The sequence below is a fragment of the Pan troglodytes genome, chromosome 4, assembly GCF_028858775.2.
Source record: "Pan troglodytes isolate AG18354 chromosome 4, NHGRI_mPanTro3-v2.0_pri, whole genome shotgun sequence".
Lineage (NCBI taxonomy): Eukaryota > Metazoa > Chordata > Mammalia > Primates > Hominidae > Pan > Pan troglodytes.
Window position 1 is genome coordinate 125,123,687 of NC_072402.2, and position 16,330 is coordinate 125,140,016.

At 35.9% G+C, this 16,330-nt stretch overlaps 1 protein-coding gene across 3 annotated transcripts in view; it reads left to right on the forward strand.

Moving 5' to 3' along the window:
• MEGF10 (multiple EGF like domains 10) overlaps positions 1-16,330 on the forward strand; it is a 187,821-nt gene that overhangs the window by 64,185 nt on the left and 107,306 nt on the right. For all 3 annotated transcript variants that reach the window (XM_016953721.4, XM_001158953.7, XM_024356719.3), the window contains exon 5: positions 14,733-14,825. In XM_016953721.4, the coding sequence (XP_016809210.2) occupies positions 14,733-14,825 (93 nt within the window). The remainder of the gene's footprint in view (positions 1-14,732; positions 14,826-16,330) is intronic.

The window sequence follows — 16,330 nt, forward strand, 5'->3', positions numbered from 1 at the left end:
AAAAAACCATAGTCTTTTGATCCATTTAAGCAGATCCTTTCGAGTAGAGATAAAAGTGAGACAATCCTGTTAAGCTAGTCAAAGAGAGCCTGACTGACAACAATCAGATGGTATGTTCCCAAATATACCTACCCATGATGCCCTCCCTGCCACCAGCAGTGGATTTTTTTCCTGTTTCCATAGGGACCCTGTACTCTGTTGCTATGGTGTCCGACGTGGTTCAGAGGAACCTACCAGTAAATACAGGGGAAGGCCTTTTGTCCACATACCGTGCCAGCAGAAATTCCAATTTTCCCACACATCTATCGGAACCTAAACTTCTGCTTTCCAGTTTGGGTTGTTGGTCTCTGCTAGCAGGGAAGATAGGAAATCTAATAAATAACAAGAAACCTTTGTTGCTTTACTGATTGACGGTGCTTGCTCAGTGTTTAGGATTTTATAAATAGAAACTAAGAATTTAATTTTTTAAAAACCCACTATAAATTCAAGATAGCCTCAATCTAAACAGAAGGAGATTATGTCTGCTGCCTATTTTTTTTTTTTTTCTCTTGAGAAAGCCTGACTTTAGAGTCCCATGGAGACAGGGTCAAAAGGAAATAATGAAAAAATCCTTGCCTTATCTCTAGAAAATTAGTTCCTGAAATTGCAGTCTTTGCAGGACAGGTAGGATTTTTACAGGCCTAATAATTTATGCAATCCCCTTGCAGGGATAGAAAACGGCTAAAATAAAAGCCAAGAACTGAGAAGCAATTTTTATTGTACTATGGTTCAAATCTTTTCAGGGCAAAGTAATTTAAAAATAATGGAAAAAACACAGTTTGATCTAAGTGACCAACCACAAAACATTGACATGACCAGGTGGTGACAGAACTTGGATGTTTTTAGTCTGGGATAGCGCCTGCCAGCGCTTTTACAGATAATCCAGTGGTAAACCTAGTGCATCCGTCTGGGCCACACACAAGAGACACTAAAGGAGGGAGAGATTGATGTGCTGGTAGAATCAATGCTGCACTGACATTCTTCTTTCCTTTGGTTGTAGTAATATCCCAAGGTCCAGACCTATATTGCTTATTGATAACCAATTCTAAAAAAGGCTGGAAAAAAATCAGAGAGCTCCAAGAGAGTTAAGACAGAGAAACTCAGACTTCTTGATTCAAGTGACAGAAGGCAGCATTAGCTCAAGGTGGGCCTCCCTGACCGGCTGGCCACGTTGGAAGGGCAAAAGTGGTTATGGCAAGTTTAAAGATATGGCTGTCAAAGTAATGTAGATTTAAGCTAAAAAACAATAGCTAAGTTAATTTATTGTACTTAGCATGAAATTGAGGGACATAAAAGGAAATATGCCACCATGAATGAAACATACATGTTGATCCAGGGAGGAGAATAGGTTTCCAGAAACTTGGATCCTAGGCATTATCTGTAGTTGAATCCCTCTAGTGTGAGATATGGAATACTCATCCTGCAGAATTCACTGTTGCATTATCCAATTAGTTTGGGAAATGCAGTATGTTGGATCCCATTTCTTGAAGATTTGCTTCAGCCTATTAAAGGCTCTGGGAATGCCTGCAGTAAAGGCATGTCTCAAACTTTTTTGACCATGGAATTCCTTACTCCCTATACCCTCTTCCCTTTTCTTTCCCCAAGAACATAATGGAAGAAATAGTTCTCTGGATCTACTTACTTGGAAAACACTGCTTTGAGGGATTTTGTTTTCTATAAACATACACTGGGTAATTTTAAATATTTATAATTTATTTGAGACTCTTTGGACCTGTAATTTCTTCTAAGGACAATTATATTATCTGTTCTAACAACTCAAGAAAGGGAAAGCTTTAGTTGAAGCTGGAAGGCTATAATAGATACTTCCTTACCTTTGCTATGGCATGGAGGAGATGCGTATTTTATTGCCTCATTGATGGGGACAACTTCTTCTGGACCTCTCCCCCATATTTTGAACTATTATCAACAGAGGTATTTTATGACAAACAGTTGTTCACCAAAAGTAGAGCTGTCAATAAATATGCATATAAAGTGGCTCCTGATGTGAAATTCAAAATAACTACATGATCGGTTAATAGGGTAGAGAGAAAGAAAAGAATCAAAATAGCTATATAAATGATAGATCGGGCAGCTGATACAGGGTCAAAAAAGTGAAATGAAGACAAAAGGGAGACTGAGGTGGGAGGATCACTTCAGCCTGGGAGGTAGAGGTTACAGTGAGCTGAGATTGTGCCACTGCACTCCAGGATAGGTGACAGAGCAAGACCCTGCCTCAAAATAAATAAATAAATAAATAAATAAAATTTAAAAACAGGAGAAAGAAAAAAAAAGTGACCCATCTAAGAACTTAAAATCCCTTTATTCTGTGTTCTTTTAGGACCATCACTTAGCAGGGGCTGGATGATCTGATGCATAATTGTAGGGGTTTTAGGGCCCATACAATTTTATATTTTAAACAATTTTAACTTAAAACTTGAGACTTTCATCTCCCATGGAAAAATCAGGCTATTGGTAACACTGGCTTGATATTCCTATGTGGCAACAGACAAGAAACTGAAGGGAAGCATCCCACTTTGGATGAGCAAGTGCTCCCTGAATTTCCCCAGGTCTAACCTGATTTGTAATAGTTCTTTAATTTATCCATGTGGCCTCTGAAGGCATTTGAGTTTGTGTTCCCTGGTTTTGGGGCATTCTCATAGCAAAAGTTCTGCTGCCAGCTTTCTCTTGAAACTGTAACACTTCTCCTTTTGAAGAAATTCTAACTGCTTGATTTATACATTTGAATTAAGACTTTCATACCAAAATGCAAAGGTTCCTGACAAGGGAAATAATCTCAGCTGTTGTTATTAGTCATTGACTCCATTTATTCTCAAGCTGGTGTAGACAGGGAAAGAGAGTGGAAAGAACATGAGGGCACCAGAGTTCTAGAGGAAATGTCCAGGGACCACCACTAAGGAGGGAGAAGGGGCAAAAGAAACTGAGTGGGAAAAGTGGTACTCTAATTATGACTTCCACTGCCCTATTAACTTTCTCTAGGGCTGGCGTTTATTATTCATATGTGATTCAGATGTATTGGATAACCGGAAGCAAAATGACAGCAAGATGAAATAGGGCAGACCAGGGGAAATGCCATGTGGTGGAAAACATGCTGTGGGAAACAATATTTGTAAAAGAATTTCATGGCTCCATAGAGAGTGGTCAGGGCAAGAGAAATGCCATTCTAAAAACAGAAGAGCCTGGGATGGCACTTCCTGTGCATAGAAGCGTCATGCTTTCCTTATAGATACAGACATGGCAGGACCAGCTGGTAAATAATTTGTCCCAAATGAAGGTACCTTCCTTCTGATTTCTTCCCTAAACAATATGCTGACGATTTTGAAATCCTTCTCAAATTGAATCAATTTGCAGTTGTATCATCAGACCTGTTGTAGGTTCAGTTGTTAGGAATTTGTGCTCAGGAAAACTAGAGTTTATTCCAGTGCTGGTTAACATTTTGATGTTATAGTCCATTAAGTTCATGTTACTTACGTTACTTAAATCTGACTCAACCTATAGAGACACACTGTGAGAGTTGTGGCCAGAATAGATAATGCCTATATAAGTGTGGAATTAAGCTAAAAACTCTTTCTGTTTTCAAATAAATGAATAGGATTATGTGCTCCACAGATGGTATTTCAATCCCTTGTGTGGGATCCATTACAACAGACTATTTCAACACAAGCTGGTTTTTTTTTTTTTTTTTTCTGTATAAGTCAATTACTTTGTAGAGGAAAAGCTTAGTAGAACATCGCATTGTCATTTTTTAGTATTAGCAGTTCCCCAAATAAATATTTATTGGGAGGGTCTAAAGCCAATACCTTCATAGGCATTTGAAGAGCTCTACCCTCCAGTGATGACAGACTCTTAGTTAAATTGAATAGTATGTACATAGAGGATTTGAGTGTTAGCTCAGATTTTTTTTTTTCTCTATGGAGAGAGGGCTCTTTGCCTCTCTCTAAAAGTTCTCCTCATACTCTAGGGTTTTTTTTTGTTGTTTAAACAGCTTTATGGAGGTAAAATTGACATACAATAAGCTGCACATTTTAAAAGGTACAATTTGATAAATATTGACATATGTACACAACCCTTAAACCCTCACCTCAATTATGATAGTGAACCTATACGTCACATACGAATGTTTCCTCATACCCTTTTGTAATTTCTCCTATCCACCCCTCCCTGCTCAGGCAACCATTGATCAGCTTTCTGTCACTCTAGATTACTTGGTATTTTCTAGAGCTTTATATAAGTGGACTCATAGAGTATGCTCGCTTTTATATCTGATTTCTTTCACTCATCATAATCATTTTGAGATTTATGACATTGCCCTATGCACTGTTAGCTCATTCCTTTTTATTGCTGAGTAGGATTCTATTGTATAGCTATACCACAATTTATACTTTCATGTACTTAGCACATTTGGATTTTTTCCAGTTTTTGACAATTACACATAAAACTTCTCTGAAAACTTATGTACACATCTTTGTATGGGCATACATATGCTTTCATTTCTCTTGGGTAATACCTGGAGTTGAATGGCTGAACCACTTGGTAGTTGATACAGAAGTGTTCAGAGATACTTTATTTGAAATAGCCAAAATCTGGAAATGTTTGGTATTGCTTTGAATCTATACAACTATTGGAGGAGAATCGATATCTTATTAATAGAGTCATCTGACTCACAAACAAGTGCTGTCTCACTATTTAAGATAATGTGTATATTGTGCTGTTGTTGGGTAAAGTGTTCTATAAATGTCAAATAGATCAAATTGATTGACAGTTTTTTTCAATTCTTCTTTACTTTCTCTCAACAATGTTGTTTGTTTTTAGTGTACAGGTCCTTCACATCTTTGGCTTGATTTGTCCTTAAGTATTTCATATTTTTTGATGTTATTGTAAATGGCTATTCAATTTCTGATTGTTGCTAATATATAGAAATATAATTGAGGTTTTGCATAGTGACTTTTATCTATAATTTTGTTAAGTGCTCTTTTTTTAGTAGTTTTTTTGTAAATTCCATTAGATTTTCTAAATACATATATTTACATAGTCTGTAAATTAAGGCAGTTTTACTTCTTCCTTCCTAATCTATATAAGCTTTATTTCTTTTCCTTGCCTTATTACACTTGCTAGAACCCCCAGTATCGTGCTGAATAGAAATTGTAAGAGCAAGAATCCTTGTTCTGTTGTTAATCTTAGAGGAAAGCATTTCATTCTTTTACCATTGACTATGTTAGTAGTAGGTTTTACATATTTGCCCTTTATCAGGTTGAGGAAACGCCCTTCTGTTTCTAGTTTGCAGAAATTTTTTGTTAGGAATAAATACATTTTTCTAAATGCTTGCTAAATGCAGGCATCTTTTGAAATAATCATATATGTGATTATTGTATCATTCAGGTCTACTTAGGTTTTATATGTATATATATGAAGGAACTATATATATAGGTTATATATATATATGTATGAAGGTATATATATATGTGTATATATATGTGTGTGTGTGTATATATATATATGTTGGAACAAACCTCACATGGTCATAAAGTTTAATCCTTTTACATATTGTTGGATTTAATTCACTAAAATTTTGTTTAGAATCTTTGCACCTATGTGAGTGATACTTGTTTGTAGTTTGTTTCTTTCTTACTGCAAATGTCTCTGGTTTTAGTGTTAAGGTAATTTTGGCCTCACAGTTGGGAAGCTGGGAAGTAGTCTCTGGCCTTCAATTTTCTGGAATAAGTTTTTTTAAGAATTGGTATTATTTCTTCTTTTAATGCTTGGTATAATTCATCATTGAAACCATCTGGAATTGGAGGTTTTTTAAAATGGGAAAGCTTTTAACTATAATTTAATTGCTTTAAAATATATAGGTCCATTCAGGTTATTTATTTCTACTTGAATAAGCTTTAGCAGTTTCTTCATTTCATTTAGGTTATCAAATTTATTGGCATAAAGTTTTTATTAACATTTACCTGTAAAAAAATCTATAGATTTTATGGTGATATCACTTCTCTCATTTCTAATACCGGTAATTTGTGTCTTCTCTCTTTTTTTCCTGATAAGTATGGTTAGAAGTTGATCCATTTTGCTGATCTTCTCAAAGAACTAGGTTTTACTTTTGTTGATTTTCTCTTTTGCTTTTCTGTTTTTTATTTTATTGATTTCAGCTTTGATTTTTATTATTTCTTTTACTCCCCCTTTCACTGGGGTTTAATTTGATCTTTATTTTCTAGTTTCTTAAGGTGGAAGCTGAGATAATTTCAGAGTTTTCTTCTTTCATAATGTAGGCATTTGGTGCTATAAAATTTCCTCTATGTGCTGCTTTAAGAGCATTTGACAATTTTGACATGTTGTGATTTTGTTTTCATTTACTTTAAAATACTTTCTGATTAATATATCTTTTGATTTCTTCATTGACTTTGAGTTATTTAGAAGTATGTTATTCAGTTCCAAATATTTAGAAGGATTTTCCAGATATCTTGCTGTTACTGATTTCTAACTAAATTTCCTTATGGTTAGAAAACTACTTTGTATGCGTTGAATCTTTTAAAATTGATTGAGATTTGTTTTATTTCATAGAATATGATATAACTTGATTATTGTTCTGTATGTTCTTGAAAAGCAAATATATTCTGCTGTTATTGGGTGGAGCGTACTATAAATATTAATTACATCAAGTTGGTTTTTAGTTTCAAATCTACTATATCTTTTATTTTCTTTTTAATTGTTGTATCAATTATTAAGACAAGTTATTCAAATCTCCTGCTTTAATTGTATCTATTTCTCATTGCAGTTTTTGAAACTGTTATTAGATGCATAAATGTTTAGGATTATTATTTCATTATAATGAATTGAACATGTTATCATTATAAAGTGACCTTCATTATCTCTAATAATAGTCTTTGTTCTGGAATCTTCATTTGATATTAATATAGCTACTCCAGCTTTCTTTTGATTAGCGTTAGTATGGTTTTTTTTTTTTTTACATACCTTTACTTTAAAAAAAATTTTTTTTTTTTTTTTTGAGACGGAGTCTTGCTCTGTCACCCAGACTGGAGTTCAGTGGTGCGATCTCGGCTCACTGCAAGCTCTGCCTCCCGGGTTCACGCCATTCTCCTGCCTCCCGAGTAGCTGGGACTACAGGCGCCTGCCACCACGCCCGGCTAATTTTTTTGTATTTTTAGTAGAGATGAGGTTTCACCGTGTTTGCCAGGATGGTCTCGATCTCCTGACCTCGTGATCCGCCCGCCTCAGCCTCCCAAAGTGCTGGGATTACAGGCGTGACCTACCGCACCCGGCCAAATATTTGTGTTTTTATCAAGTGTGTTTCTTGTACTTATAAGCAGCATATTGTTAGGTCTTACATTGTTAATCCAATCTGTTAATATCTGTCTTTTAATTTAGATATTAGACCATTTATGGTTAATATGATTATTGATGTAGTTAGATTTGATTTCTGCTTGTCCTATCTGTTTTTTGTTCTCATTTTTCTCTTTTATACTTTTATTTTAAGTTGAATATTTTTTATAATTCTATTTTATCTTCTTCATTGGCTTACTAGCTATAACTGTTAGTTGTATTGTTTTTGTGGTTGTTTTGGGGTTTATAGTATCCACATTTAACTCTTCTCACATTGTAATTTGAGGCAAAATGATGTTTCAGGGAGAGAATGAGGTATGTATCTAATGGCCAGATTTCTAATTCCCCTCATATCTTTTGGTCATCCCACTTGCACTAGGCCGTGACACCTTTACTTAAAATGTATGGCAGAAGTTCTGAGTTCTTGTATCTCCTCCTTATATAGATGGGTCTTCCATTTTTCTGCTAGTATAGATTTTTATTTAATTTAGTAACTGACTCACCTGAAAGATCGTTCAAAAGAGCAGTGTATTAGTTACAAATCATGTTTTGCTGCAATAAATAGAGATTTGAAAAATAGGAACATATACATAATAAGGATCCTTATGTCATGATAAGTCTGGAAGTGGGTGGTTTATGGCACTTATTTATCCATGCAAAGAATTCAGAGTGAAGGGTTCCATGATTCTCTTGGTCCTTCCCTCAGAGTTGCCTGGTGCTTTTTGCAGATTCAGCCATGTCTACACACCAGACAGCAGGAAGGAGTAAGAGAAGGGGAGTCGCACTTACCACCTGAATCTGTCTCTTGAAACTGTTTTCCACATGGGCATTTCAATCTAGAAAGAGGGCCAATAAATGTAGTTTATTGCTGACATCACTGCTGGCCCTGGTACAAGTAAGATTCTGTTAATAAGGGTTGAAGGAAGAATAGACATTGGGTATACAATTGGCAATGTCTGCCAAAGATACTGCCAGTAATAGCTCTTTGTACTTGCCCTTAAATGACACGAAAGCCCTATAAGGAATGGAGAGAAAAGACTTATAGATACAAAGTTTTTGTATTATTATTATTACATTTACTAAGTGCAAACATCTAGGTTCCTAGCATTCTCAAGCTCTTTCCACCACTGATCAGCCATTTATGGACATCACACATGTGGACCACTGGTGGCTGTGGGGTAAGAGCCCTTGACCCCAGGTAAAACATTATGCAACTTCAGGGATGGGATGCAAGGAAAAAAGTGTGTGAAGCAGCTGTTTTTGGGCACTCCTCCCTGCAACATTATTTCAAAGATATCCACTTTTTCAGCTCAGATGTTTTATCTTTCATGAGATCCCCTTGATCTCACCCCAGTTGGAATTAACTGCTTCCACAGTCCCCACAGTATTGTTATAACAGTTTTGTTGAGATGTAATTCACATACCATACAATTCAACCATTTAAAGTGTACAATTCAACCATTTTTAGTATATTCACAAAGTTGTACAGCCATCACATAATCAAGTTTCGAACATTTTCATCATCTCAATACAACCCCTGTACCTATTACCCATCAATCCGCATTAACCCACATCCCCAGACAACCAACTAATATCCTGTCTATCCATATGGAATTGTCCATTTGGACATTTCAAATAAATTGAATCATTCAATATGCTCTCACAGTATTTTTCTGAAACCTCTCTTATTATCCCTGGATTCTACTCTGCATTTATTGAGTTTGATGGATCTACATCAGATTTCCTTTACAGACTAAGAGTTCCCAGTCTGCCATCTTAATATACACAGTAGTGCCTATCAGTGTACCTAGTGCATCAGTACATATTTAACTGAAGAAAAAGAGAATTCCCTTTCCTTTTTATAAGCAAACACAATAGGGTAGGCTGCAATATAATGTTTGGAAATATGAAAGCAAAATGATTCCTGTGCACTTTGTAATTTTGTAAGGACTTTGCATGTAATAGTCCTCAGATAAAAGTGTGGGGAAGATAAAGTATATCTTGGAAGTCAACTCTCTGTTTGCTTCTTTCTCCTTCCTCCTTCGAATCTTCTGACTCCTGACTCCTGGCCATCTAGTACACCTGCCATGGTATCTGACCCAGAACACCCTCTATCATCCTTTTCACCCCTACTCCCTCTCACTCCCATTAAAATCCATCTTATATTTTGGTCCACTGGGAGTCAGGGACCAGGGTTTAATCCTATTTCTGTCTTTAATACCAACTATGAATATTGGGGAAATTACCCATTTTCCTGATCTGTTTTCTTGTCTGAAAAATGCAGGAATGATGCTCAGTAAAGGCACCTTTAACTCTAAAACTCTATATTCCTCTGTAGCAACTCACTGAATAAATGAGAGAAAATAAGATTTGTGACTTACACTGTTTGCTCATAGCATCAGAATAAAAGGAACTTCTGGTGACAGATAGGTTAGCTGGAAGGTTTGTGTTTCTATTGGATAATTGTTTTAAAAAACTATTTTGATTCTGAAAACATTTTCCATATTAATTTAAATAAATATATTCTTTAAGACAATGGTATATACTGTCTTTAGAGATATAATTGATTTATAAAGAAGTCTTTAGTATTTCTACTCCTCCTTTCACTTTTTTGCCATCCCTAGGTGAAAATCCAAAGGGAATTGTATGTGGCAGAAGAAAAACTATTGAGTATAGTTAATGGCTCTCAGTATTAAAGCCAAGTATTTACAAGTAAAAGGAATGAGGTCCATGTCATTGGTAATGGGATTTAAATGGATTTAGGAACTGAGACTGAAACAGGAGCCTAATTAGAGAAGATTCCAGGGTCATCATGTCAGTGCCCACCTGTCCATCAGGCAGACAGACTGTCCACAGCTTTCGTTTCAAAGACATGGCCTGTTCTTCTCATTAGTGTCTCTTGCCTCCTAGTTCTTGAGGGAAAAGACGTCTTGGCTGCCCTGTGCAGCTTGCTGTGTCTGAAGGAGCATACTGAGAGTAGGTTGAGATTCAGCTTATATCTGGCCTCTAAAAAAGATTTGGACTCAGAATATGATCTTTAATGATTTTCTTAAAGATCGGTGCAGAAAAGAAATCATTTTGGATAGACTATCTTTGCTTAGGTTATTCTAGTTTTAATTGCCCTTTTAAAAAAAGAAGAAAGGACATGGGTAGGGAATAAAATATCTATTCCCATTCATGGGACAGCCACACTTATAATGGGTCCTTTGTACCTATTCTTTATATCTCTGCTACTGAACATCTGCTAAGTGGACCTCTGTTCCCTTTTTTCTTTTCTAGTTCATTTTGGGTTTTTCCACATGAACAATTAATGTCTTTAGCCTACATTGGTTTTTCATTTGGAGCATGTTAGTTATAGAAGCAGCACCCAGAGTAGGTGGCATTTGAAGCTGAATAGGGGAGGTAAGACCAAGGTAGTAATTGAGGTCAGCTAATCTCTTGGTGGTGGTGTGGGCATCTGTGTCATGAATGTGCCATAGTCAGTGTTTCTACACCTTGGTGAGTTGGGACATCAGAGAATAAAGAGAGTTCTATAGCTTACTCTGCCTTCCTCTGTTGCTTCCCTTTGCTCTTTTCCATCTTTAACGAGGTTTGTTGCTGGATGTGGAGAGCCCAGAGATGGTGGAAAAGGGCATGCAGCAGAGATGGCACTTGTATAAGGGAGTCTAATGTGTGAAGATTCTCCATCATGGAAGTAGGATTTTGTGTTCTTTCCTTTTAGACTCCATCCCAACAATATTTCTCATCATTTAGATCATTATTTGCCTTTAGGCATCAATGCTCAGAGGTGATTCCATTGGCTTTAGCTTTAATTAAGAAAAAAGAAATCATTAGGGAAGCAGATTCCCCCTTCCAATTCCTAATTAACTTACAGGCAAATTTGTTTTCTGGTAATGACGCATCCACATTTTGTTTCAGACTTCGGCCAAATGTTAGCTCAAGGTTTTCATAAATGTAATCCATATTTTAAAATTACCATCACGGATTTTTTAAAAAAATTATTACAATTGACTGAACTTCTTGGAATTCATTTCATAAAACACAAAGTTTGCACTATCAGGAATCACACGAGAACATTGTGTGATTATCTAGCAATCTCAAAACATTCTGAAGCAGGTCTCCTTTGATTCTGAACTTAGAAATTTACTTATTATCTTTTTTGGAGTTAACAAAATAAAAGCAACAAAAAACCAATGGATTGGGATCCAACCATATGCAATTCTGATTCTTACTTCTCTGGAACATATGCTTAACTTGTCATGCATTTATTTACCCAATCTAATAAGTTATCTTGATATTAGAGCAGGGTGCTAGGCTGGCTTGCTCAATCTTACCTTTCTTACCAGTTGATTCAGGTGGAACTCAATTGGTGTCATCCTGGAGTTAAGAGTCAACACAACTACAATTAAAACCAAATTTTAATCTCCAGCTTCTATGGTGTATATCAAATAAGTAGTGTGTGGGAGAGAAAGACGAGTGGTAAAAAGTGAAAATGAAGATAAAAAGTGAAAAAAAATGAAAGGATAGAGAAGAAAGGGAGAGCAGTGAATTGAGACCTGTCCATAGAATACTGGAAATATTCTCCCCTCATAGCCAGCTTCTTGCTAGATGAATACAAAACTCCAGGTTGCTCTGATGGAATCCAGCTTTTTGAGTACCCAGAACTTTTCAAATTCTCAAATGGTAATATTAATCCTTTTGTCAAATAAAATCTTACATAGATGCCCAAGATATAAAAACAATTTAAGTAGTATTAATATAAATTTACCATATAAATGAACATTTATAACATTTCTTTAGTATGAAGTTAATTGGTGAGAACTACACTATTAAACACAAAAGTCTGAAATTCAAGAATATGGAGAATACTTCCTTTCATCAGCCACCACATTCAATTTCTGTGTTTTGGTTTAAATGCACAGTGTCAAAGAAGTCTTGTTTCACATTAAAGGCAAAGAGTATCTAATTTTTAAAACTTCTGGAAATATTCAAACAGAATTTTAGTAGCTTTACTATGTTGAAGAAGAAGAATTGGTAAACTTGGGTCTGAAGGCTGTTCACTGTAATAGCTGCAAACATAGATGCCATCAGTACCTAAGACAAGTGGGAGGCAAAACCCTCTCGTGTTGACATATTTACAGTTGGTGCCAGAGCTCTCACTGGTAGGAGAGTCTCCTGTACCCATGCTGCCATTTAACACAGTGTGAGATAGCATCCAGAGCATACCCTGCACTGTTAGACCCAAGCCTACTGTGACATTTAGTTGAACTTCCCACACTCAAGTATGGTAGTTTGCTGGCTTTAGGTATGTACATATCTAAATTTTAACAAAAGACCAGTACCTTGTGCTTACAAATGGATGACATCTACAAGTTCAAACACATACCTAGAGGTGGAAGCAGACACTGAACCCTGAAGTTGGCACATACTGACTTAACTTGGCAGCAAAAATCAAAATAATGCAGGGCCAGTGTGTTCATATGTTACAGGCAAGTTCTGCTTTTAATTGCAATTTGTAATTGAAATATGTAATTGTCTGACTCAAATATTATGAGGTTGCTAAGCACTTCCTTCAAACTCTAGTACCAGAAAACTCTACCCTGGACCAGGGTCCCAAGGTTACCAGTCCTGGTATTCCTCACTAAATCGCCTAGGTGCTAAAGAGTTATTCTGATGATAGCAAGAGAGGTTGTGTTTTCCAAAATTTATGGCCACTTTATTTCATTGTGGTGTCCTCTCCCTGTTGGTTTCTTATAACAAATGTATACTTTTCATTAAACTGTTCCTAGCGAATTCTCAGAATAAAGCCCCAACACCTTAATTTGTTTTTCAGGGTCTCTCTCTCTACCTTGCAAAGCTATTGCCCCAAACACTGCACCCAACAGAACTTATTTCATTTGTTTCTCTTTTTACCTGTTGCTTTTGCTTTCTCTTCACCTAAAATGCCCTCCCTTATATATCTTCATCTCTAAATCTTATGATCAAGACCTTAGAAGTAGTCATTTTTGGTTCAGCAATATAAATGCACTGTGAGTGTGTGCACACATGTGTATATACATATATACATACATATTAAATATACACCTTAGTGCATAAATCACATATATTAATATTAATGACATGGAAATAATACTGCCATTATATTAAGTGGAAAAAGCACATTGAAAAATATGATTCTATTTTTTTGAGGAGAAAAATATGTAGGAAAAAAATTTCTGAAGGTTCTACATCCACAAAAATGTTACCAGTTTGAGCTACTGGAGATAAGGCTTATTTTACTTTTTGGTGTTTTATATATTTGAGCAGTAAGTCTTTTGTAATAAGACATACACTAATAAAATGCATCTCTAAAGTACAGAGCACCTCATCCCACCCTTAAATAAAATTTTAGAATATCTGAACCCCAAACCCTTTAAGTCGTTCTCACAATTATGTATATATCCAGATATTTTAAAGAATGTTTAACTGATGTGCATGGTACTAAGGTTGATGATAATGCTAAGATTTGGCACAGCATATTTTAATGCCTATTTTGGAAATCATCAGACTGTCCATTCACTCATGTTTGCAGTGATGCCCCTTTTGTCTCCAAGGGTTGAGTACACCTAAGATCTTTACTAATGAAAGAGGATTGAGATTTACTGTTTCCCAAAGACCTGGGTGGAATTTTTCAAATATTCTCCCCAACAGAAAAAGAGCAAGCATGGTGTATATGTGCCACCACCAGCATGGCACATGTATACATATGTAACTAACCTGCACAATGTGCACATGTACCCTAAAACTTAAAGTATAATAAAAAAAAAAAAGAAAAAGAAAAAGAGCAAGCAATTCTGCTGTGTCATAGTTGTGAACAACGTGTTCACAAAGAAGTGTGACTATTGTTTCTGGTGAATGTATTATGTAAAAAAAATCATAATACATAATCATAATACTCCCCATCTACTCTGTCACTCTGAGGCCCTGATATCTTGCTTTGTGTTTTGTTTCTCTATATAGGCTTCTTCTGAAACAAAAAGGAATATTTGATACTCACTGATAATTTTTTTAAAGAGTGAATTAGGCAATTTTCCTTGAAACTTCTTTTCTAATTTAGCATGAAGTAGAATAGAATAGTAGAAATGATGGGATTTATTTGGTGATACCAAAATAAGAAGGGGAATTGTTTGGTCCTACAGCAGACTGTAAGAGGGCTGAGGAACGGACTGAAGAAAATTATCAAGCATGCATGTTGTTTTTAAGTGATACTTGAGACTTGGATGTGCAACAGCTGTGTTGTTGGCTTTTTTTTCTTGTGCCAACTTTCTTTATTTGATTGATTTTCTCTCTGACAGCCCACTGTGCTGATAAATGTGTCCATGGTCGCTGCATTGCTCCAAACACCTGTCAGTGTGAGCCTGGCTGGGGAGGGACCAACTGCTCCAGTGGTAAGTTTCCACCTGCTGTTGTCTGTCTCGGGATGTTTTTGCTGTAAGGCCCTCCTCGTCTGCAGATGACCCTGAGCCATGCTTTCCCTCTTCATCCCTACACAGAGCATAGTGTAAATGCCACGACCAACTCAGCCATACAGTTTCTTTTAAATCTGTACATGTACATATACATTATTCGTTAATTAAGTATAAAGAAAAGTTCTTGGAAAGAAGGAAATTTCAACGATCATACAACAGCTCATACTTCTGTGGATATGAATGCATTTTCTAGAGTAGGGTCCACAATTTAGATTCCTTACCTCAGTAAGGCAGTTGTGGTAACATAACTATTGTATCCTAACTTCTGTTTTTACCTGTTGATTTCTCTAAGAAAATCTCTTGGTGATTAAAATTTACCACCTGTTGGTTTTTAACTCAGAAGTGAAATTGGCATTTTTGACACTAACATATCTTTTTGTCTCTGAATTCTGAGATGCAAATAACGAGTACTTGTTCAGATAACTTTAGGGAGACCTATCTGTAATAAAAGAAAATTCATGAAAATTTTGGTACTTGTTAAATCAATTCCTAACATAGTATATAATTTGTCTCCATTATGTTAGAATTATAATTCTAAAATGATGGTATTTTGGACTAAAAGCAGTCTACACGTAACATTTCATATGCATTATCACAAAGATTATATCATGGAATGTCGTGTAATACAGTTGCTTTTCTAAATTTCACAGTTTAAACCAAAATCTTCTGGCTAACTTGTTGCTGTACACGTAATTGCATCCACTTCCTTTTCCTTTATACTTCTTTTTTCGCCTTGAGAAACGTGAGAAGGAATTAAAGTGCAACTAAATTGTAATGCGTGAAACATTACATTTTGAAAAAGGAAGCCATCGTTTTAAAAAGTTAGCAAGTTCGCATGAGAGCACACATTTCTCTTCATTGCCACCAAGTAATTTTTTGAAATTAGTCTGAATGGACTTATTTCAATAAGCTGATTTTTAAAATTTTTACTTGCTTATTTTGGAATTGGGGAGATTATTCTTTATCTTGCTAGGACTACTTGTTTCGGACTTGTGATCTCTTGGCTGTCCTTGAAGCAGCTTCTCCAGGGGAAGCCCTTGTGCTGTCTGTGCACAGAACACTTGGTGTGAAAGAGCCTTTTAACTGTACCTTAAACAGGGACTGGGACTCGGTGTGTGTGTGTGTGTGTGTGTGTGTGTGTATGTGTGTGTCTTTCTGCCCCTGACAGGCTTCTCAATTCCAGGGGAAAACTGTCTTGCAGGGTTTTGTTTTGCTTCTGTTGGAAATCAGGAGGAGAGTGGGCATTTTGTTCACACGCCATTGAGGCAAAATGTTTGGGATGTCGGATTTGGCTCATGTCCATTTTTCTGGCCGACTGACCTCAAATGTGATGTTGCTTTCATTAACTTTTCCAGTTTAAAAATCAGTTGTGCCTAGACATCTTGAAGAAAAATAACATTATTATAAACTAGTGGGATAGGGAA